The sequence below is a fragment of the Eschrichtius robustus genome, chromosome 2 (assembly GCF_028021215.1).
Source record: "Eschrichtius robustus isolate mEscRob2 chromosome 2, mEscRob2.pri, whole genome shotgun sequence".
Taxonomy (NCBI): Eukaryota; Metazoa; Chordata; class Mammalia; order Artiodactyla; family Eschrichtiidae; genus Eschrichtius; species Eschrichtius robustus.
Window position 1 is genome coordinate 163,864,154 of NC_090825.1, and position 21,802 is coordinate 163,885,955.

The following is a 21,802-nucleotide window of genomic DNA, read 5'->3' on the forward strand; positions in this document are numbered from 1 at the left end:
CTGTCTTCTCCCCCTGCCTCTGTGTTCATCACAGATGCTTCTACCACTTCCTACATGTGTGTGGCTTGGGCAACCCCTTGTTTCCCCACTGAATGCAGCAGAGTTAGGAGCAGAGGCTCTGGAGTCTGCCTGGCCTGGGTTCAAATCACACATCATGTTGCTGATGGCCTGAGACTTAAAACTCTTTAAGCCTCAGTGTCCCAGTCTGGAAAATGGGTCCACCAACACCAACTTCACAGAATTCTCTGCTGCCTGAGGTCTTGTGTAAATCCCCTGATGGACAGGTAGTTATTCAATCAACAAATTTTCAGGCACTAGTGACAGTGGCTTGGTAGTAGTGGGTACAGCATCTGCACCTTCCCACATCTCAAGATTTAGTGGTGGGGGCACAAGAGCCCTGATCTGCCATTTTCTTGCTGTGTGACCTTGAGTGAGTCACTTCCCCTCCCTGAACCTCATTGATCTGTGACACAGGGTGCTTCTCCCTGGCTTGTGACCAGAAGGGGCCCCCAAAATGCAATGTTGGATAATGCAAGGAAAGACAGGGGGTTGGGGGAGCAGGGAGGGCAGGGCCTGGGAAATTGCTGAGCAGAGGCAGACAGAACTCAGTTTGAATTCTGGGCTCAAAGCAAGTGCTTTGAGCTCTCTGAGCCTTAGTTTTTGCATCTGGAAAATGGGGCAATAATAGTTCCCTCCTTTATGGGGTTGATTGTAAAGACTAAGAGACCCTTCAGATGGTGAAATCAGCATAGTGTTGGGCATACAGTAAATGCTTAATAAAGGGGATTATCATTATTAATAATGGTAGGGACACAGGAAATAGGTGCCATAAGGTGGAACCTCTCAGTGTTATGGGGAAATGCTTGGTTCCTTTTTATAATATTATCATTAGTAAAAGCAGTTCACCCGGTAGCCGTTGATCGATTTATTAATGTATCCATTTATTCAGCAACATGTGTGCCAGGTCCAAGCTGGGTGGTCTGCTTTGACATTAGAGCCCCTTTGAAGTTACACACGCACTTTGGAGCACCACTGTGGCTCACCTGGGTGGGGGTCTTAGCCTGGTTGAGCGGGTTCCTCGGGTTGGGGCGGTGGGACTCGGGATGGTGGGACTCGGAGCCGCGTGGCCGGGCGCCTGCATTTGGAGCTCCGCGCCTGGAATGCTGCCGACAGGTGAATGCGCCCGCGGCTGCCCCGCCCCCCAACAGGTGAATCACCGGCCCGCGCGGCGGCCCGGAGCCCGGATCGCCCGGAGTGGAGCGAGCTCAGTCCCCAGACCTGGGCCGTGGGAAGCACTCCCCACGCCCCCCACCCCCAGTCTCCTTCAAGGTTCCAAATACTCGTGTCCTTTCGGGGTCGCCCCAATCTGTCTCCCCTCCATGGACCCCCCAACTCTCCCCTTCAAAGTAGGCTCTCAAACCCTTGTCTCTATTTCTTCGTGCTCGCCTCCCTAGCTAGTCCACCCCGCCAAGTCCGTGCTCCGCCCCCCCCCACCACACACACACCCCTGCCCCCGCCAGTCTCCCGCAAAGCACAGGCGGTTGGGCGGGGCGCGGGCGAAGCTGGAACCAGCCAGACCGGTCGGCAGGGGCGCGGGGCCGCAGAGCGTGGGAACCCGCCCGGGGCGCCGGGAGGGGGCCGCGCGGCCACGCCCTGCCTGACGTGGGCGGGGGGCGGTGCGCAGTTCTCTGCGCCCAGAGCAGCACTTCCGCTCCCGGAGAGCTGTCTTGGCTGCCGTCCTTGGCCTGAGGGCCTTAGGAGAGGGCGCTTGGGAGCTGGGTTCTCCCCTTCTTACACCATCTGCACCCGGCCGTGCCCCGACTTGTTTCAGTGGGGGCCGGGGTGAGGGGATCTTGTGGGTGACGCTAAAGACTGAGTCAGCTACTTAAGTTTAGCCCCGAGCGACCTGAACAAGCCAGAGGAGGAACCGGCGCGAGGGGTGGGTAGCGTCGGGGGTCGGGCCTGGACCCTCTTGCCTCTCCAAGCCCCTCCCTCTGACCCCACCGTCTGGAAGTTTCTGGTCTTAAGACCAACCCCCATATTTACCCGCATATTCAAGGTTGCCTTGGTGGGTTTGGAGGGGGCTGCAGACTGAAGGACCTTCCTCCAACAAGAGGGCACCAGCGTTGGTGGCCACCTCCTCCCCGCAACAGAAGGAAGGGTTGTATGTGCCCCCAGGAAAGGAGTTGAGGATTGGTGGGGGTTCTCCTGTCTGTCCATGTGAGAGTCCATATTCGTGAATGAGGCTATGGGTTGGTATCTGAGTATTTGCCAGGGCAATACATCGTGTTGGTGTGTCCTTCTGTGTATCTGTGTATTTTGGGGTCTGTCTGTGTGTGCCTGGGAATCTGGGACTTTGCATTTCCCGTTTCCTCTACTCTTGCCCACACAGCCCCATGACCCCCTCCCTCACTGTGAAAATGTATTTGCCTTTTCCCCACCCCCATCACTCTATCCTCCTTATCCCGTGTCATAGTTTCCTGTGGCTACGGTAACAAGTTACCACAAACTGAGTGGTTGAAACCTACAGAAATTTATTCTCACAGTTCTGGAGGCCAGAAGTCTGAAATCTAGATATTGGCAGTCACAGTCTCTCCAAAGGCTTTAGCGGAGAGTCCTTCCTTCCCTCTTCCAGCTTCTAGAACCTCCAGGTGTTCCTCCAGTCTCTTCACATGGCCTTCTCTTTCTCTCAAATCTCCCTTTGCCTTTCACTTGTAAGTAAGGACAGTTGTCACTCAATTTTGGGCCCACCTGGATAATCCAGGATGATCTCATCTTGATGTCCATCATTTAATCACATCACTAATTACATCTCTTTTTCCAAATAAGGTCACAGTCACAGGTTCTGGGACATGGACATAACTTTTCTGGGGCCACCACTCAACCCACTACATCTTTCATGGCCCTCATGGCCCTCACCACCGCCCCACCCCGGCATGTTGCTTATTAATTCATTATTTGTATATCTTCTCTTTGCCGGACCTGGCTGTGAACATCAAGAGGGTAGAGACCACTTTAATTGTGTTTGCTGCTGTATTCCTATTGCTAAGAACATAGTAGGTGCTCAGGGAATATTTGTTGCATGGATGAATGAGTGTGCGTGTTTTGTTTGCTTGTGTGTTTCTTGTCTTTCTTGTGCCTATCTCTGTGTTTGGGGCTATCCTGCCCTCACTTTCTCCACCAAGCCATTTCTGCCCACAGGTGCCCACCAGGCTGGGTGGGTGAACGGTGTCAGCTGGAAGACCCCTGCCATTCCGGCCCCTGTGCTGGCCATGGTGTCTGCCAGAGCTCGGTGGTGGCAGGCACCGCCCGGTTCTCCTGCCGCTGCCCCCGTGGCTTCCGAGGTAAGGGAGGGTCTGGAAGGGAGCCTGAGGCAGGCAAGGGTGTGGTCAGCCCAGGCTCACCCTTTCTGGTTCCGTCCAGGCCCGGACTGCTCCCTGCCAGACCCCTGCCTCAGCAGCCCCTGTGCCCATGGTGCCCGCTGCTCGGTGGGGTCCGATGGCCGCTACGCCTGCTCCTGCCCACCTGGCTACCAGGGCCGCAGCTGCCGAAGCGACGTGGATGAGTGCCGGGTGGGCGGGCCCTGCCGCCACGGTGGCACCTGTCTCAACACGCCTGGCTCCTTCCGCTGCCAGTGCCCAGCTGGCTACACAGGGCCACTGTGTGAGAGCCCCTCGGTGGCCTGTGCTCCCTCGCCGTGCCGTAACGGGGGCACCTGTAGACAGAGTGGCGACCTCACCTACGACTGTGCCTGCCTTCCTGGTGAGGGAGCTGTACCTAAGGGAGGCAGCAGAGGTGGGGGGACAGCAGGCCAGCCTGGCAATGACCGTCCTTGCTTCCTCCTCCCATGCTAGGGTTCGAGGGCCAGAACTGTGAAGTGAATGTGGACGACTGTCCAGGGCACCGATGTCTAAATGGGGGGACGTGTGTGGACGGTGTCAACACCTACAACTGCCAGTGCCCTCCTGAGTGGACAGGTGAGCAGTGGGGCTAGAGGGAAGACCTTGGGTGGGCATGCACCAGGTGACTAGACTGGTGCATCTGTGTGCCACAGGCCAATTCTGTACGGAGGACGTGGACGAGTGTCAGCTGCAGCCCAACGCTTGCCACAATGGGGGCACTTGCTTCAACACACTGGGTGGCCACAGCTGTGTGTGTGTCAATGGCTGGACAGGCGAGAGCTGCAGTCAGAATATTGATGACTGTGCCACGGCCGTGTGCTTCCATGGGGCCACCTGCCATGACCGTGTGGCCTCCTTCTACTGTGCTTGCCCCATGGGCAAAACTGGTGAGTGGCTGTTTTCCCTGTAGGCAGCAGGGAGCCATTGATGGTTCTTGAGTAGAGGCAAGGATGGAGTCTGACTCGAGTATTAGAATGATTATGCTGGAAGCTAGATTTGGGATGAAGGATAAGCCTGGGAGAGGCCTGGGAGGAGGCTGGCAAACAGTCCAGGGCAAGAACCATGGGAATTTAGAGCTAAACTGTGACTGAGAAAGAGAGGGGAAAAAGTCCAAAGGGAAGTGGCAAAGGTCAGAGAAGGTGTTTGGGAGGGGGACTTGGAAATGGAGGGAAGGGTATGTCAGACCGAGGGTATTGCAGAAGCAAAGACTTGATGGTAGTACCCTTTTATAATCAGAAAAAGAATCAATAGATTTAAAAACAATATGTGGATGTTTCCAACTTCAAATGGTTCAGAAAAAAAGATAGATAAAGCTTACAATAGTTGAATCTAGGTGGTGGGTATATGAATAAACTTTTTTTGTATGTTTGAACTTTTCATAATAAATGATTGGGGGAAAATAGCTACTAAATACACTTCTGGTTAGTAAAAACAAAACACAAAACCGTATTTGGGGGTGTGGGAGCTTTGGGCAGAGCTGGGGGGGTGGGTATCTGCCCTTGACCTCTACCTACTCCTTCCCAGGACTTCTGTGTCATCTGGATGACGCCTGCGTCAGCAACCCCTGTCACGAGGATGCTATCTGCGACACGAACCCGGTGAACGGCAGGGCTATCTGCACCTGTCCACCTGGCTTCACAGGCGGGGCTTGTGACCAGGATGTGGATGAGTGTTCCATCGGTGAGGGGGCGCTGTCTGAGAGTAGGGAAGGAAGGGAGAGGCGGTTGTCAGCCGCCCACACCTACACCCGCTGTGACTCCTCCTGCAGGTGCCAACCCTTGTGAGCACCTGGGCCGGTGCGTGAACACACAGGGCTCATTCCTGTGCCAGTGTGGCCGTGGCTACACTGGTCCGCGTTGCGAGACCGACGTCAATGAGTGCCTCTCTGGCCCCTGCCGCAACCAGGCCACGTGCCTCGACCGTATAGGCCAGTTTACCTGCATCTGCATGGCAGGTGTGTGGTGGGCGTGGCTGGGGCGGGGCCTGAGGTGGGGAGGCGGGGTGAGAAAAGCCTCAGGCAGGGCCAGGGAGGGGAGGGAGCTGGGACTGTGAGGCTGAAGCCTGGGATGAGGTGGAGGCGGAGCGAGAGCAGAATCTTGTGCGAGGTTGCAGGCATGGTCAAGTGGAGTCGGTGGAACCTCAGATGGGCTGGGAGTGGAGTCTGGACACTATGGGGCGGCAGTGACATGAGGTCAGGACCACGGTCTGGAGTGATCAAGGCAGAGCCTGCAGACAGAAATGCACTGATGCCGGGGCTGGGATTGAGGCTGGGCACAAGGCTATGGTGGGCCCTGAGGCTGGGACCTGGGGACAAGACGTAGTCTGAGGACTGGAGAGGGCAAGGGCTGGTCTGGAGGCAAGGCGCATATGGAGTCTCATAAGCCTTGAACCAGTTGGGGCCACAGCTGAATGAAGGTCCAGCCTGAGTCTAAAAAACTGAATCTAGGGTTGGGTGGCGGCAAGGCCAAGGCTCAGAGGAACTGTCTATAAGTGGGAAGGGGGTATGTCCCCCCTTGCTCTCCCTTCAGACCAGAAGCTAACCCCCATTGCTCTAATCCCCTTCCCTCTACCCCCAGGCTTCACAGGCACTTATTGCGAGGTGGACATGGACGAGTGTCAGAGCAGCCCGTGTGTCAATGGCGGGGTCTGCAAGGACAGAGTCAATGGCTTCAGCTGCACCTGCCCCTCGGGTGAGGACTCTGGGCCAGGGAGCCTGAAAAAGACGAGTCTCTGAAGGGGCAAAGGCTCCAGGATGGGAGCTTATAAGACCATATTAGTGGTTACCTATCATAACAGAAACCACCTTATGAAAAACATTGAAATTAATTTAAAACAAAGTAAATGGACTCCCCACCCAAACAAGGCAGCTCTGGTGAGGGGTGACTGCTCTGACCCTATCTGGCCCTCTGTTCATCCCACACCCCCCACTCCAGGCTTCAGCGGGGCTATGTGTCAGCTGGACGTGGATGAATGTGCCAGCACACCCTGCCGGAATGGAGCCAAGTGCGTGGACCAGCCGGATGGCTATGAGTGCCGCTGCGCAGAGGGTGAGGGAGGGCCAGTGACAAGTTGGCAAGAATCTGGAGGCGGGGCTAATGGGGGAAAGGGCCAATAATTACCTTGGGGAAAAGTTAGGGACAGGGCTGCAGCAAGGCAGGACCTCAGCAGGGCCAATGAGAGAGCCAGGAGGCGGAGCCAATGATGGACACGAGCAGAGGTAAGCCTGGGGGTGAGGCCAAAAGGTCTAGCAGGATAGGTGTGCACTTCACTGGAGGGGTCGGGTCCGACCCCCTACATCCCCAGGCACCTCCCATGTGTCCCCATTTCCAGTGGAGGGCGAGGCAAATCAGGGCTGATAGTGTAAGGATTGGAAGCAGGGTCACGCTAGGGGTGGGATTTAACTGCAGTAGGGTCCTGGCCAGGGACGAGTCTTGGAGCTTGTAGCCGGATGGAATGGAGGCCAGCTAGGGGCAGGGCCTGAACTGAGCCCGCCTCCTGTTGTCTCGATGGGCCGGGCCTGAGGTAGAGCTGAGCTAGAATTGGGCAGAAGCCACAGCTGTGGGCAGGACCTTGGCCAGTGGGCGGAGCCTGACCCTCTGTCCCCACAGGCTTCGAGGGCGCGGTGTGTGAGCACAACGTGGATGACTGCTCGCCAGACCCATGCCACCATGGGCGCTGTGTGGATGGCATCGCCAGTTTCTCGTGCGCCTGTGCCCCGGGCTACACCGGCACGCGCTGTGAAAGCCAGGTGGACGAGTGCCGAAGCCAGCCCTGCCGCCACGGTGGCAAATGCCTAGACCTGGTGGACAAATACCTCTGCCGCTGCCCTCCCGGCACCACAGGTGGGGCCGGGGGCTGGGCTGGGGCAGAAACAGTACATCTGGTAGGACACAGAGGGTTCGGGAATGGTGCTCCTGGTAGGGCACAGTGGTGGCAATCCCTGTCGTGTTCCCCTTCCCCAGGTGTGAACTGTGAGGTGAACATTGATGATTGTGCTAGCAACCCCTGCACCTTTGGAATCTGCCGGGACAGCATCAACCGCTATGACTGTGTCTGCCAGCCTGGCTTCACAGGTGGGCAAGTGGCTGCCGTGGAATGGAGGTCTTTATAGGGTGAGGGTGAAATCACCCATCTTTCTTGGCCAGGTTTTGCCCCTCTCTTTGCACACGCTGGTCCAACGAGATTGTCCACGCTTTGCCCTGAGATAGTGCTTTCTCTCATTGGCATGTTGTCCCCATATTAGCTCAAGATTATCCTGGAACATACAGGAAGGTGTTCAGACTCAGGGACTGAGGTGTTTCTGAGTGGGGCCAGGGTAACCCTTGGTGGAAATGAAAGTGATTTCATGTAAGTTTGGGGACAAGGATGATTTGGGGCAAGGTATCTCTGGGTTGAGGAGGTGACTATCCTAATTTGCACAAGAGATGATGTGTTGTGAGGCAAATGAGATTGTCCTTGCTCAAGGGTGTGGCTCTGCTAAATGGGGCAAGGTTGTGCCTCCCCGGTAGGCTCGGCTATCCTCGTTCTGGGACGAGGTTGTCTGCCTGCTCCCCAGGGCCTCTCTGCAACGTGGAGATCAACGAGTGTGCGTCCAGCCCGTGCGGTGAGGGGGGCTCCTGCGTGGATGGTGAAAATGGCTTCCAATGCCTCTGCCCACCTGGCTCCCTGCCCCCGCTCTGTCTTCCCCCAAGCCATCCCTGCGCCCAAGAACCCTGCAGTCATGGCGTCTGCCACGACGCGCCTGGCGGGTGAGGCCTCTCCCCAACCCCTGATCCCCACTGCTTCCCTGCCCTCCTGCCAGCCCTGACTGCCTCCCCCTTCAGGTTCCGCTGCGTGTGTGAGCTTGGCTGGAGTGGCCCTCAGTGCAGTCAGAGCCTCGCTCGAGATGCCTGTGAATCCCATCCCTGCTGGGCAGGCGGCACCTGCACCAGTGATGGAACGGGCTTCCGCTGTACCTGTCCCCCTGGTGTCCAGGGTGCGTGTCCCCACTTTCCCTCCCCAGGGCTGCCTCCTCCCTTCTTCCTTATCATTTCCCTTCTGTTCCATTCTCCCTTCCTTCTCTGCATTTATACCCCCCCACTTTTTTTTCCTCTCCCACCCCTACCCAGGAGCTTGGGAAGTGGGTATCAAGGTGGGGACCTTGGGGGTAGATGGGAAAATGGAATCTCTCAAGACTGTCTCACTCTGCCTGCCCACTACAGGCCGTCAGTGTGAGCTGCTGTCCCCCTGCACCCCAAATCCCTGTGAGCATGGGGGCTACTGTGAGTCTGCCCCTGGCCAGCTGGCTGTCTGCTCCTGCCCCCCTGGTTGGCAAGGTACATCAGCTGCTTCTTCCTCTTCCTCTCCCTCATCTCCTTTGCAACCTGCCCCATACTGGGTGATGTTGGGGACCCAGAGAGGGAGTCACTCCTGGCCCTGCCTTTTAGGGGAGCTTCCTTCTGGGAAGAAACAGAGCTAGACACAGACACTTGCAGCCTATGTGGTCAGTTCAGAAGAAGAGGAAGGGCTATGGGGTTGGGGGAGCTAGGAATCAGGCTGAGAGTTTTGGGGACAGCCTGGAGGAGCAGACCTCAGTCACAGAATGCATTCACCACCCTCTGAAACAAGGAGAAGGCAGTTCTGGAACAGTGTGTGCAAAATGCCCAGAGGCAAACTGTTCTTGCCTTCATCCATCTCAGCCTTCAGGTTCTTCCTGAGTGCCAGGTACCCTCAGACCCTACCCTGCGCCTTCTACCCCGGTGTGTTATTTTACTCCCCACCCCCAGGCTCACGATGTCAGCAGGACGTGGATGAGTGTGCTGGCCCCTCACCCTGTGGTCCCCATGGTACCTGCACCAACCTGGCAGGGAGTTTCAGCTGTACCTGCCACGAGGGCTATAGTGGCCCTTCCTGTGATCAGGACATCGATGACTGTGACCCCAGTGAGTTCAGGGGAGCTCTTGGGGGGGGGTGCTGACCTAGGGAACAGGTTCATCAAGCCCATGCATGTGCCTAGCACTGTGTTTTCATTTCATCTTCACAGTTATCTTACTTTCCCCATTTTGCTCATGAAAACTGAGGCCCCAAAGAGGTTAAGTGACTTGCCCAAGGTCATGCAGCAAGTAGAGGGATGAGCTGGGAGAGGACTCTGAAGCCTATATAGATTGCCTCTGGCAGCAAGCAAGTTAGGATTGTGTGTAAAGTATGAGATAACAGGCCCCTAGTGAGTCTCCAGGAGCACTGTTCAATGGACAAATAATGCAAGCCACATATGAATTAAATTTTTTCTAATAGCCACATTAAAAAGTAAACAAAACAAACAAAAACAGATTTAACCTAATATATAAAAATATTATCATTTCAGTATAATCAATATAAAATTATTGAGATATTTTATATTCTTTTTTTTTTCATACTGAGTCTTCACAATCTGAAACCTGATGTCTATTTTATGCTTACAGTACGTCTCAGATTGGACCAGCCACATGTCAAGGGCTCAAGAGCCACATGTGGTCAGTGACCACTTTACTGGCTAGCCCGGGTCTGGAGGAGACCTCCTGTGCCGAGCCCAGGGCTTAAGCAGACACAACTAGTACTTGGCAGCTCAAAGGGACCTTTTTTTGGCTTCTCCAACCCCTACCCCCTTCCACATAGGCGAGGTTCCCAGATAAGGAAGCGGGTGAGGCCACAGAGGGGACAAAGTTTTGATCCCCCTGGCCAAATGTGCCCCTCCCAATTAAGCCTGGTTTTCTCCTAATCCCCCTCTACACAAGACATGGCCAGGTCAGGCTGGACTGACAGGGGGCGAGGTGTGTGACCAGACCTCCTCCTTTCTGACCATAGACCCCTGCCTGAATGGTGGCTCATGTCAGGATGGAGTGGGCTCCTTTTCCTGCTCCTGCCTACCTGGCTTTGCTGGCCCCCGCTGCGCCCGAGATGTGGATGAGTGTCTGAGCAGCCCCTGCGGCCCAGGCACCTGCACAGACCACGTGGCTTCCTTCACCTGCACCTGCCCGCCGGGTTATGGAGGCTTCCTCTGTGAGCAGGACCTACCTGACTGCAGCCCCAGGTGGGTGGGGCCTGTCCTGGGAGTCAGGGGCCCTGGCATCGGATGGGGAGCGGGACCTGAGGAGTGGGGACAAGGGGAGTCCTCGGCTTGGCACCCACCTCAGGACTCTGATGCCTGATGGGTTAGTGTCCGGGAAGGGGCAGGCCATCTGTTGGGAGGTCACCTTAGGTACCCTGATCCCTGAGGGAGCCAGGCCAGACCAGGGTGGGGTCTCCACGTGGCTTCCACGTGGCCCAGAAGTACCTGGTATATCGGGGCTAAGGGACAGGACGGGGAGGGGCCTCTGCTGGGACTGCAGCTTCTCCTTGGGGTAGGGGTTTTGCCCACTCAAAGCTAGGAGGGGCCCATGGGGGAGGGTGGGGCCTTCGAGGGGGCGGGGCCTGACGCACTCCTCCTTTCCCTCCAGCTCCTGCTTCAACGGCGGGACCTGCGTGGATGGTGTGAACTCCTTCAGCTGCCTGTGCCGCCTGGGCTACACTGGCGCACACTGCCAACATGAGGCCGACCCTTGCCTCTCGAGACCCTGCTTGCACGGGGGCGTCTGCACTGCCTCCCACCCCGGCTTCCGCTGTGCCTGCCCTGAAGGCTTCACCGGCGCGCAGTGCCAGGTGGGCGGGGTCACTGGTGTCTTGGGGGAGGAGTCTAGAAGGATAGTCTGAGGGAGGGGCCTGCTGGGTACTCTGATTGGGAAGCCTGCCTGGATCCTGGGGGAGGAATCTGGAGAGGTATTCTGGAGCCTGCGCAGGACTCTGGAGGAGAAGCTGGGTCCGTTTTCAAGGGTCCCCAAGAGCGGACACCGTGGCCTTCCTTTCCAGACGCTGGTAGACTGGTGCAGCCGCACGCCTTGTCAGAATGGGGGCCACTGTGCCCGGACCGGGGCCTCTTTCTACTGCCTTTGCGCCCCGGGGTGGAGCGGCCGCCTCTGTGACATCCAGAGTCTACCCTGCAGAGAGGCCGCAGCCCAAATCGGTGAGGGGGTGCGCGTGACTGGGTTTGGGGGGCTTGGGAGGGTGTGTATGCACATACTTCCTGCTAGTGTGAGCCGAATGAGAGTGCAACAGAGCATGTAGACATGGTGGGGATATGTGACTCTGTGACAGCTGGCCAGGACAAGGATGGTGTGTATGTCTATCACCATGAGACGACCTGGATGTCTGCAGCGCTGTGTGTGACTTAGCTGGCATGAGCTTCGAAGGTGTGTGTATGTCACTTTCAGGGGATGTGTGACAACCTGACAGAGTGTGGGTGAGACCTTGGTGACTGAAGCTAGTTGGGGGTGTTGGGTGGTGCTGAGTATGATGTGGGCCGGGAGGAGGGAGCCTGCCTGACGCTGCTCTCCTCTGTCCAGGGGTGCCGATGGAGCAGCTGTGTCAGGCTGGTGGGCAGTGTGTGGACAAGGACAGCTCCCACTACTGCGTGTGCCCAGAGGGCCACACAGGCAGTCATTGTGAGCGGGAGGTGGACCCCTGCTTGGCCCAGCCCTGCCAGCATGGGGGCACCTGCCGAGGCTACATGGGAGGTTATGTGTGCGAGGTAAGGAGCGCCCAGTGGAGGGGACGGGGGAGCTAGTCACTCCTGGGTGGGTCTGGCTACACATTTCTGTGTGTCTATAGCCTGGTGTGGTGTCTCTCTCTAGGCATGTCTGCGTTTTTGCTTTTGTGACTCTGGTTATATCTTTGTGGGTGTCATTCTGGGTAGATCTTAGGGTGTCTCTGTCTGGGTGTACTTCTGTCTTTGGTTGTTTCTTGGACATATCTATGTGTGTCTCTGTGCATGGTGTCTCTTTGGGTATGAATGCATGTGCCAGTGTCTGAATGTGCATCTCTGGTTGTGTGTGTCCTGTGTGTATCTGGGTATCTGGGTGTTTCTCCTGTGGGTCTGTCTTGTGCATTTGTACTGTGTGTGTCCCTTTGCACTGAGTGTATCTGTAGCCCTTGTGCCTGCGTGTCCTCCCATGTCTGGGTGTGTTTCCGTGTACTGGGTGTGTTTCCATGTACTGGGTGTGTGTGTGTTTCTGCACACTGGGCATGTCTCTGTGTGTTGGATGACTGTATGTGTCCTTTTGCACTGGGAGTCTCTGTATCTTCATGGCGAGTATCTGTGTCTCTCTGGGCTGAGTGGGTCCCTGCCTCACCCCCACCGCAGTGTCCAGCTGGCTACACTAGTGACAACTGTGAGGAAGACATGGACGAGTGTGCCTCCCAGCCCTGCCAGCATGGGGGCATCTGCATTGACCTTGTGGCCCGCTATCTCTGCTCGTGTCCTCCAGGAACGCTGGGTAGGCCAGTGTCAGGGTTGGGGGACAGGACGGGAGGCTGGGTTTCTGACCACTCCTGACTGCTCCCCGTCCCCCCCTTCCCCTAGGCGTGCTCTGCGAGATTAATGAGGATGACTGTGGCCCAGGCCCACCCCTGGACCCGGGCCCCCGGTGTCTGCACAATGGTACCTGTGTGGACCTGGTGGGTGGCTTCCGCTGCACCTGTCCCCCGGGATACACCGGCCTGCGCTGTGAGGCGGACATCAATGAGTGTCGTCCAGGTGCCTGCCATGCGGCACATACCCGGGACTGCCTGCAGGACCCAGGTGGGGGCTTCCACTGCCTTTGTCATGCCGGCTTCACAGGTAAGCATGGGAGAGGGGGCTGGCCTGCGATCCTGCCTGTGTTCCCCATTGTGGCTAATCCACGTGTTCTGCTTGCCCAGGTCCCCACTGTCAGACTGTCTTGTCTGCCTGTGAGTCGCAGCCATGCCAGCATGGAGGCCAGTGCCATCCCAGCCCCGGCTCTGGGGGAGCGCTGACTTTCTCTTGCCACTGTGTCCCGGTAGGTGGGGTTGGACACTCACATCAAGGTCTCTGGGAGAGGAGTGGGAGCATGCCCTCATGGGAGGGTGTGGCTTTAGGGGAGAAGAGGTGTAAGATGGAAGGGGTTTCTGGGAAATGTTGAAATTACCTGGAGGTTGTGTGTTTGTGTGTGTGTCCCTCTGGAATTTGGAGTTATGGCCTCTTGGGGAAGGCTGGGCTTACCTACAAGGTGGGGCTCCAGTGGAAGAGGGAGAGGTTGAGCCAGACCTGGGGAGACTGGAGGTCCAACCTTTCCCAAGTCCTGATCCCCCATATTCCCCTCTCTCTCCCCCTTCAACCCTCAATCCTCTTCTCCACCCTTCCATTTCTCTTTCCCTCCTTCCTCTCTGTCTCCTCCCCTTCTCTCCCTCCATCCCCTGCCCCCGCACTTTTTTGTCTCTCCTTTCCCCCCACCCAACCCACAGCCGTTCTGGGGCCCGCGTTGCGAGCGGGTGGCACGTTCCTGCTGGGAGCTGCAGTGCCCGGTGGGCGTCCCGTGCCAGCAGACGGTCCGTGGACCGCGCTGCGCCTGTCCCCCGGGGCTGTCGGGTCCCGCCTGCCGGGGTTCCCGGGGGTCGCCACTGGGAGCCGCCAATGCCAGCTGCGTGACCTCCCCTTGCCTCCACGGGGGCTCCTGCCGCCCGGAGACGCTGGCGCCCTTCTTCCGCTGCGCGTGCGCGCCAGGCTGGGCTGGGCCGCGCTGTGAGATACCTGCAGCGGTGCCCGAGGCCCCCGAGGAGCCGTCTTGCCCGAGAGCCGCCTGCGAGGCCAAAAGCGGCGACAAGCGATGTGACCGAGAGTGCAACAGCCCAGGCTGCGGCTGGGACGGCGGCGACTGCTCGCTGAGCGTGAGCGACCCCTGGCGGCAGTGCGCGGCGTTGCAGTGCTGGCTCCTCTTCAACAACAGCCGCTGCGACCCCGCCTGCAGTTCGCCCGCCTGCCTCTATGACAACTTCGACTGCCGCGCAGGCGGCCGGGAGCGCACCTGCAAGTGAGCCGGTCCTCACTCTGTGTCTTGTCTGTCCATGTGTCACATCTGACCATCCATGGGCCCTGCTTCTCTATCTGCCCCTCCGTTTGCCTTGGTCTGTCAGTCAATCCTTAATCTGTCTGTTGGGTTGTCCCTTCACTTGACCCATCTGTTTCTTGGTGTACCGTCTGCCCATCCATCTGTCATTTGTCTGTCTGTCTTCCCATTCCTGTGCCCTGTCTGTCCATCCTTGTTCCCTGCCTGTCTAACAATGTGCCCACCTGTCTGTTCATCCATGTGCTCCTTTTGTCTGTTTTTCTGTCTGCCTCTGTACTCCATCTGTCCCTCCCTATGCCCTGTTTGTTTGTCTTTCTGTCCATCCATGAATTCCTTTTGTCCCTCTATACACCCAACTGTCTGTCTGCACACCTGCTTGTCCATCCTTGGACCTCATCTGTCCATCTGTCTGTCCCTGTGCCAGTCTGTCCACCTGTGTGCCCCATCTGTCCATCTTTGTGCCCCACCTCTTCATCCGTGTGCCTCTTCTCTCTGTCCTTCTGTCCATTCACACACCCTTTTTGCCCCTCTATATGCCCATCCATCTGTCCATGCTCCTGCCTATTCCTGCCCCTCTTCTGCCGTTCTCTGTGTCTGTTCATGAGCCCTGTCTATTTGTCCCATGCATTTCATCTGTCCATCCCTGTGCTCTGCTCTCTGTGACCCTCTGTGTGTTCCTCTGTCTACCTGGAACCCTTTCCTTACTTTTATCTTCCTGTCCCCATTCCCACCCTCACTCTCCCCCTTGCTCATTCTGCTCCAGCCACCCTGGCCTTTCTTCCATTCTTCAGATTCCCCAGGCTTGGCCCCACCTCAGGGCCTTTGCACTGGCTGTTCCCTCTGCCTGGAATGCTCTCCTTCAGGAAGCCACATGGCTCCTCCCTCACCTCCTTCAAGTTTTTGCTCAAACAATGACCTTCTCAGTGAGCTCCTCCCTGGCCACCCACCCCCAGCCTTATATTTTTCCTTAGCATTTAATTCCATATAGATGTGTGTGTGTGTTTAAATTTAGCCTTTATTGGTGCGTGATCGAAATGCTGTATGTTCTGCTCATTCATCTCCTTTAATATCTGTCTCCGCCCACTGTAATGCCAGCTCCACGTGGGTAGGGATTTATGTTGGGGCCATATCCTTAGAGCCTACAGTAGCGCCCAGCACATAACAGGTGGCTCTCAGTAGTTATTGACTTATTAATAGTTACAAAGCAATGGCTGTGTTTGCAGAAAGCCTGATACATTCCACAAGCACGTGGATACATGCCAGTTCTCTGCGCTTGCGCTGGCTCCAGAGTCTGGGTGCTCTGTGGTGTTTGCGTGCAGCGGAGTTGGAGGCTCCCTTGACCCCGCCCCTCTCTGTCCCCAGCCCGGTGTATGAGAAGTACTGCGCGGACCACTTTGCCGACGGCCGCTGCGATCAGGGCTGCAACACAGAGGAGTGCGGTTGGGATGGACTGGACTGTGCGGGTGAGGTGCCAGCTCTGCTGGCCCGAGGCGTCCTGGTGCTCACCGTGCTGCTGCCGCCGGAGGAGCTGCTGCGCTCCAGCGCCGACTTCCTGCAGCGGCTCAGCGGCATCCTGCGCACCTCGCTGCGCTTCCGTCTGGACGAGAACGGCCAGGCTATGGTCTTCCCTTACCACCGGCCTGGTCCTGGCTCCGAATCCCGGAACCGGCGGGAGCTGGCCCCTGAGGTGATCGGGTGAGTGACTCCCCCCGGGGGAGCCATGGCGTCCACGCAGACGCTAGGCCGGGCGTGGGAAGGGGCACCATTCCTCAGGTCTTGTGCATTTACTTCCCTTAACATCTGGGAGAGCCTTCTTGGCAATATATACAGCGTCGTACAATACGTGCATCTCGGTCTCGGCACCATTGACATTTGGGGCCGGATCGTTCTTTGCTGTGAGGGGCTGTCCTGTCTTGTGCACTGTAGGATGTTTAGCAGCATCCCTGGCCTCTATCCACTAGACGCAAGCAGCGCACTTCCCCTCCCCTAAGATGTGACAACCCAACATGCCTCCAGACATGGGCAAGGGTCCTCTGGGGGAACAGAATAGCCCCTGGTCTAGCGCTGTTTCCTTCTGGAGAGGCAGGGGTATAGCAGAGTGTTTAAGGGCATGTGTAGTTTTTTGTTTGTTTGTTTATTTTAGAAATAGAAAATATAGAACTCTCCTGCTGGTGGCCTGGTAGAGGGGCCAGAAGGGAGATGTGGCTTCTGAGCAGAGTGGGGCCTGCCACAGGGAGGAGGGCTGGAGGCTAGAGATGAGGGGCAGGGCCTCTGACTGGGTATGGCTGGGATGGGGGAGATGGCGAGGATGGTTGATGGATGTGCCAGTCCCTGGCTGGGGTGACTGAGTTGCTGGAAGTGGTCTCATCAAGATGAAGACACAGGGTGAAAACCAGGGGTTACTTTGGGGCTTCCAGAGGGATCTGGGGGTCTCGGAGAGACCCTCAGGAGGCAGTTGGGGTCGGAAGATTGAGAGAAGAAAGAAAAAAGGGTTTGGCAATCATTGCAGCCATGGGAGGGACACAAAGAAGTGGGGAGAGATGTGGGGACAGAAGGATCATCTGGGGACACTGAGTCCTAAGGATTGGTTGAAGGAGATTAGCTCAGAAAAGAGAAGGAGAAGGAGCAGCCAGAGACAGAAGGAGAGCCAGGGCTCAGGGCACTGGGTATCCCAAAGAAGGAAAATGTTTGGAGGGTTGGGTTCCTGGAAGCAGAGCCTGAGATGGAGATTCAGATACATGTGATGTATTGGAAAGGTGCTCTCAGTAGGCAGGGAATGAGGGAAGTAGGATGGGGCAGGGGAGGAACTGAGGCAGGAGGTAGCCTCAGCCAGGGTCCAGCCTCAGCCAGAGTCCAGCCTCAGCCTGATCCCTTGGAGAGCTCTGGAGGGTGAGTAGCACCTCAAAGTTGGTCCCACCTTGAGACAGGAGGGCCAGCTTTTGTACACCCCACATGAGCCAATCCCTGGCTGAAGGCTTCCCTAAGGAGTGTCACCTCCCAAGTGAAGGGATCCCCACTTTGCTGAGGCCAGAGAGGCAGCTGTCAACTGTTAGAAGCCAATGCTCATAGCAGGCAGGAGATGGATGCACCAGCCTGATAGAGGAGAAGTTGACATGAAAACAATGACCATTGGATTCATGGCTCAGAGGACACTGGTGGCCACAGCAAGACTCGTTTTGGGAATTGATAAAGAATTTTAAACACATACAAAAACAGAGCAGGGTAATAAACGTCTAGGTACCTAGGACCTAGCATTGACAATTAACACATATGGCCATTATTATTTCATACATAGTCCCTTCAATTTGTCCTAGTGCCCATGTTATGTTGAAATAATTTCTAGATAGCATGTCATTTCATACGTAGACATGTCAGTATGTTTCTGTAAAAAATAAGCTCTCTTCTTTAAAACACGATAATACCATGATCACAGTTAAAAAAATAAATATCCTTAATATCACCAAATATATAGTAAGTGTATTTAAAAAAAGACTGGTTTTGGGGTTGTGGTGGAGTTGGATGCTAGATAGGGGGCAGTGGTGACATGGTGAGTAGAGATGCTGGAGCCTGGTGCAGGGGAGGGGGGATGGGGCATGGTGCAGGGGAGGGGGGGTGGGGCATGGTGCAGGGGAGGGGGGGTGGGGCATGGTGCAGGGCTTGTAGGAGTGCCTGCTGAGTCTGTCTGTCCCTCTGTTGTGTCCCCGCAGCTCTGTGGTGATGCTGGAGATTGACAACCGTCTGTGCCTGCAGTCGCCTGAGAATGACCACTGTTTTCCCGACGCCCAGAGCGCGGCGGACTACCTGGGAGCGTTGTCAGCGGTGGAGCGCCTTGACTTCCCGTACCCACTGCGGGCGGCACGGGGTGAGGGCCAGCCTGGCGGGTGATGAGGGTGGAACCGGGGCTCCCATGGTGGGGTGGGCCTTGGCCCCTGGTTGAGACCCCCTGCTTCCTGCCCGCAGGGGAACCGCTGGAGCTGCCAGAGCCAAGCGTGCCGCTACTGCCCCTGCTGGCTGCGAGCGCCGTCTTCCTGCTGGTCATCCTCGTCCTGGGCGTCATGGTGGCCCGCCGCAAGCGTGAGCACAGCACCCTCTGGTTCCCCGAGGGTTTCGCGCTGCACAAGGATGCTGCAGCTGGCCACAAGGGCCGGCGGGAACCCGTGGGCCAAGACGCTCTGGGCATGAAGTGAGGACCCTGACTCAGCCCATTCCCTGTCCCTGACTGTGGGGCTTTGTGAGCCCTTGAGCCCACCTTGACCTGACTTTGACCTCTGACCCCTACCTGACCCTACCTTCAGACTCCAGCCTGGACCCCAGTGTTCATCCCCTTGACCACTGACTCGATAATCCCTGGGAATCACCCCTGATGCGTGACCCTTGGCCCCATTTCCTATGATCCAGTTCCCTCACTCAGATCCTACTCTGACTCTACCCTGACCCCAGCTTCTCAGATTTCACCTTGATACTCAAAATTTGTTCCCACATGACTACTGATCTCGTGATCCCTGTCTGCATCCCAATCCCTTGCTGGCCCCGTGACCCTATCCTCTATGACCCCCAATATCACCTCTGGCTCTAACACACCCTGACTTTGACCTCACCTCTGACCCCCTTTCCACCCCAACTCAGTGCTCATTCCCCACGATCCTCAATCTTGGCCTTGGCCGTGGGCTTCACCTCCAACTCCCTGGCCTGTCCCTCGAGACTCCAACCCCACCCTGACCTAATCCATGAATTTACCCCTCTCCTGTCACCCTGTGACCCCTGGCCCCTCTCCACAACCTCCTTGATCCTGGCTACATCTCTCACCTGTTACGAGGATAACTCTATCCTCCATGACCCCTGACGTCATCTTCTATAACCCCTGCTATATGCCTGGGACCCTCACCTGTCCCACAGCCTACTGCTCTGACCTCTGACCCCACTCCTGTTCTTCCCCAGTTCCACCTTAAGACCCTGGCCGTCACCCATCACAACCCCTGATGGTACCCCCTGCAACCTTGACCACATCCTGCATCCCCTCATTGGACCCTGTCTCTTGACCCTGCACCCTGCCCCTACTGACCCATTGTCCCCTCCCTCCTCCCCCCAACAGGAACATGGCCAAGGGTGAGAGTCTGATGGGAGAGGTGGCCACAGACTGGATGGACACAGAGTGCCCGGAGGCCAAGCGACTGAAGGTTGTGTCCCCTCCTCTGACCCCTGCCCTCAGGGTCCTGGGTTGGGGCTTGATGGTCAGTGGGAGAGCCAGGAAAATCTCTGCTGTCCCTGGCTCTGGAGAACAGTGACAGCACTCACCCCATCCTGCTCCTGGCATCTTTCCAGAGGGGATCCCCTGGCCCAGACAGTGACTCTGCTTTCTCTCTGCTGCATCCAACTTAGTCCAGCGTGCCCAGCCTGAGAGCACCGCCAGCTGGTCTTTTCCTGTCCTGGGGCCACAGCTACGGGCCCTGTCTTAGTCAGCTAGGGCTGCCATAATGAAATACCACAGACTGGTGGCTCACACAGCAGACACTTATCTTCTCACAGCTCTGGAGGGTGGAAGTCCAAGATCAGGGTGCTGGCAGGGTTGGTTCTTGGTGAGGGCTTTCCTCCTGGCAGGTAGAATGTGTTCTCACTGTGTCCTCATGTGACCTTTCCTCTGCATGTGCATAGAGAGAGAACTCTGGCGTCTCTTCCTCTTCTTATTAGGACATTGGTCCTGTTGAATTAGGGCTCCACACTCATGATCTTATTTAACATTAATTACTTCCTTAAAGGCCCTGTCTCCACATATAGTCATGTTGGGGGATTAGGCCTTCAACATATGATTTTTGGGGAGCACAGTTCATAACAGGCTCCTGCTAGCATTACTTTGACACTTGCTGAATGTCTTGAATGTACACAAAGCATCTTATTTCATCTTTATGAGGATGCTATAAAGTAGCTATTGATACATACCTCCATTCTTAGCTGCCTCTCCCCTGCCTATGTTTTCTTTTTTTTTTTTTTGGCCACACTGCGCGGCTTACAGGATCTTAGTTCCCCAACCAGGGGCTGAACCCCAGCCCTCGGCAGTAAAAGCGTGGAGTCCCAACCACTGGACCACCAGGGAATTCCCTCCCCTGCCTATGTTTTAATGTTTGTTGAAATGAAGACATCTATTACAATTGACAGCTAAAGAAATCTGCTTGCCCCAGGCTTTTTTTTTCTTTCTCATCCAAAAGTGGGTGTTAAGTATATGGTACAGAATGTTTATGATGGCATTTTAGCATTGCGGAATGATTGCATCATCCTGATTTTACCAGTGAGAAGCTCAGAGCTCTAATGTGATTTGCCCAGGGTCACAAGCCTACTAAGTGACAGTGTCAGACATTGAATCCACATTGAAGGCTGTCCCATCCTCCGTGGCCCTATCTGGTTAGCTGTCCATCACCTGGCTCTCCCCTTTCATGAAATTCAACTCCCCACCTGGGTCCTTAAGCTCAGGTCTGGCTTGATCAGGCTCTGTGTTTGGTGCAGGCTGTTAAATGCCCAGGCAGGCTAGTTAGGGATATTCTGTCCTGTTTTCATAACATCATTCTTCCCTTTTGGACCATGAGTCTGAAATTTATTGAGCTCCTCTGAGGGGCCCAGGTGCTAGACTCCTGAGGGTAAATCAATACATTTGTGTGTGATTATTTGGTCCCGATACCTCATGTTCTTATTTGTGGTAGCAGGTGGGAGCCTACGTGGTATCCAGGGCAACTCCCTGCTTCTCACCTTTCACTCCTTTCCCAGATTAATACTGGGAATTATTATTTTGTTTAAAGATTTATTTATTATTTATTTATTTATATTTATTTTTGGCTGCATCAGGTCTTAGTTGTGGCACTCGGGATCTTTGTTGAGGCAGGCGGGAGTTTTCACTGCAGTGTGCAGGCTGTTCGTTTCGGTGCGTGGGCTTCTCTCTAGTTGTGGCGTGTGGATTTTTCCCTTCTCTAGTTGTAGTGCGCAGGCTCCAGGGCGCGTGGGCTCTGTAGTTGTGGCGCGTGGGTTCCAGAGTGCGTGGGCTCTGTAGTTTGTGGCACATGGGCTCTAGTTGAGGCGTGAGAACTCAGTAGTTGTGGCATGCGGGCTTAGTTGCCCCAAGACATGTGGGATCTTAGTTCCCCAACCAGGGATTGAACCCGCGTCCCCTGCATTGTAAGGCGGATTCTTTACCACTGGACCACCAGGGAAATCCCAATACTGGGAATTATTATTATTGCAGGATCCCTCTACTCCCACATTTCTTTTACCAGTGATTTGGAATTTCCAGAACACAAGTTTTGCATTTCTTCTGTTGAATTTAATTTTAAAGTTTTTTGTTCTTTTTGATACTGTTGTCAATAGAATTGTTCTCTTAATTTCATTTTTGGTATGTTCCTATCTAGTGTATAGACAGGTGTGTGCTGACAGGTGTTATGCTCTGTGTCTCTTCCTTTTTTTAAAATTAAAAAAATTTTTTATTTATTTTATTTTTAATTT

At 55.7% G+C, this 21,802-nt stretch overlaps 1 protein-coding gene across 1 annotated transcript in view; it reads left to right on the forward strand.

Moving 5' to 3' along the window:
* NOTCH3 (notch receptor 3) overlaps positions 1-21,802 on the forward strand; it is a 33,275-nt gene that overhangs the window by 2,923 nt on the left and 8,550 nt on the right. Inside the window, exons 3-28 of the mRNA XM_068536598.1 lie at positions 3,202-3,344; positions 3,424-3,762; positions 3,855-3,977; positions 4,055-4,288; positions 4,926-5,081; positions 5,170-5,355; positions 5,978-6,091; positions 6,335-6,448; positions 7,010-7,243; positions 7,364-7,474; positions 7,957-8,149; positions 8,225-8,376; positions 8,603-8,716; positions 9,167-9,322; positions 10,224-10,449; positions 10,856-11,057; positions 11,265-11,418; positions 11,798-11,982; positions 12,595-12,727; positions 12,814-13,071; positions 13,152-13,270; positions 13,716-14,281; positions 15,680-16,012; positions 18,025-18,179; positions 18,278-18,500; positions 19,410-19,494. Of these exons, the coding sequence (XP_068392699.1) occupies positions 3,202-3,344; positions 3,424-3,762; positions 3,855-3,977; positions 4,055-4,288; positions 4,926-5,081; positions 5,170-5,355; positions 5,978-6,091; positions 6,335-6,448; positions 7,010-7,243; positions 7,364-7,474; positions 7,957-8,149; positions 8,225-8,376; positions 8,603-8,716; positions 9,167-9,322; positions 10,224-10,449; positions 10,856-11,057; positions 11,265-11,418; positions 11,798-11,982; positions 12,595-12,727; positions 12,814-13,071; positions 13,152-13,270; positions 13,716-14,281; positions 15,680-16,012; positions 18,025-18,179; positions 18,278-18,500; positions 19,410-19,494 (5,008 nt within the window). The remainder of the gene's footprint in view (positions 1-3,201; positions 3,345-3,423; positions 3,763-3,854; positions 3,978-4,054; positions 4,289-4,925; positions 5,082-5,169; positions 5,356-5,977; positions 6,092-6,334; positions 6,449-7,009; positions 7,244-7,363; positions 7,475-7,956; positions 8,150-8,224; positions 8,377-8,602; positions 8,717-9,166; positions 9,323-10,223; positions 10,450-10,855; positions 11,058-11,264; positions 11,419-11,797; positions 11,983-12,594; positions 12,728-12,813; positions 13,072-13,151; positions 13,271-13,715; positions 14,282-15,679; positions 16,013-18,024; positions 18,180-18,277; positions 18,501-19,409; positions 19,495-21,802) is intronic.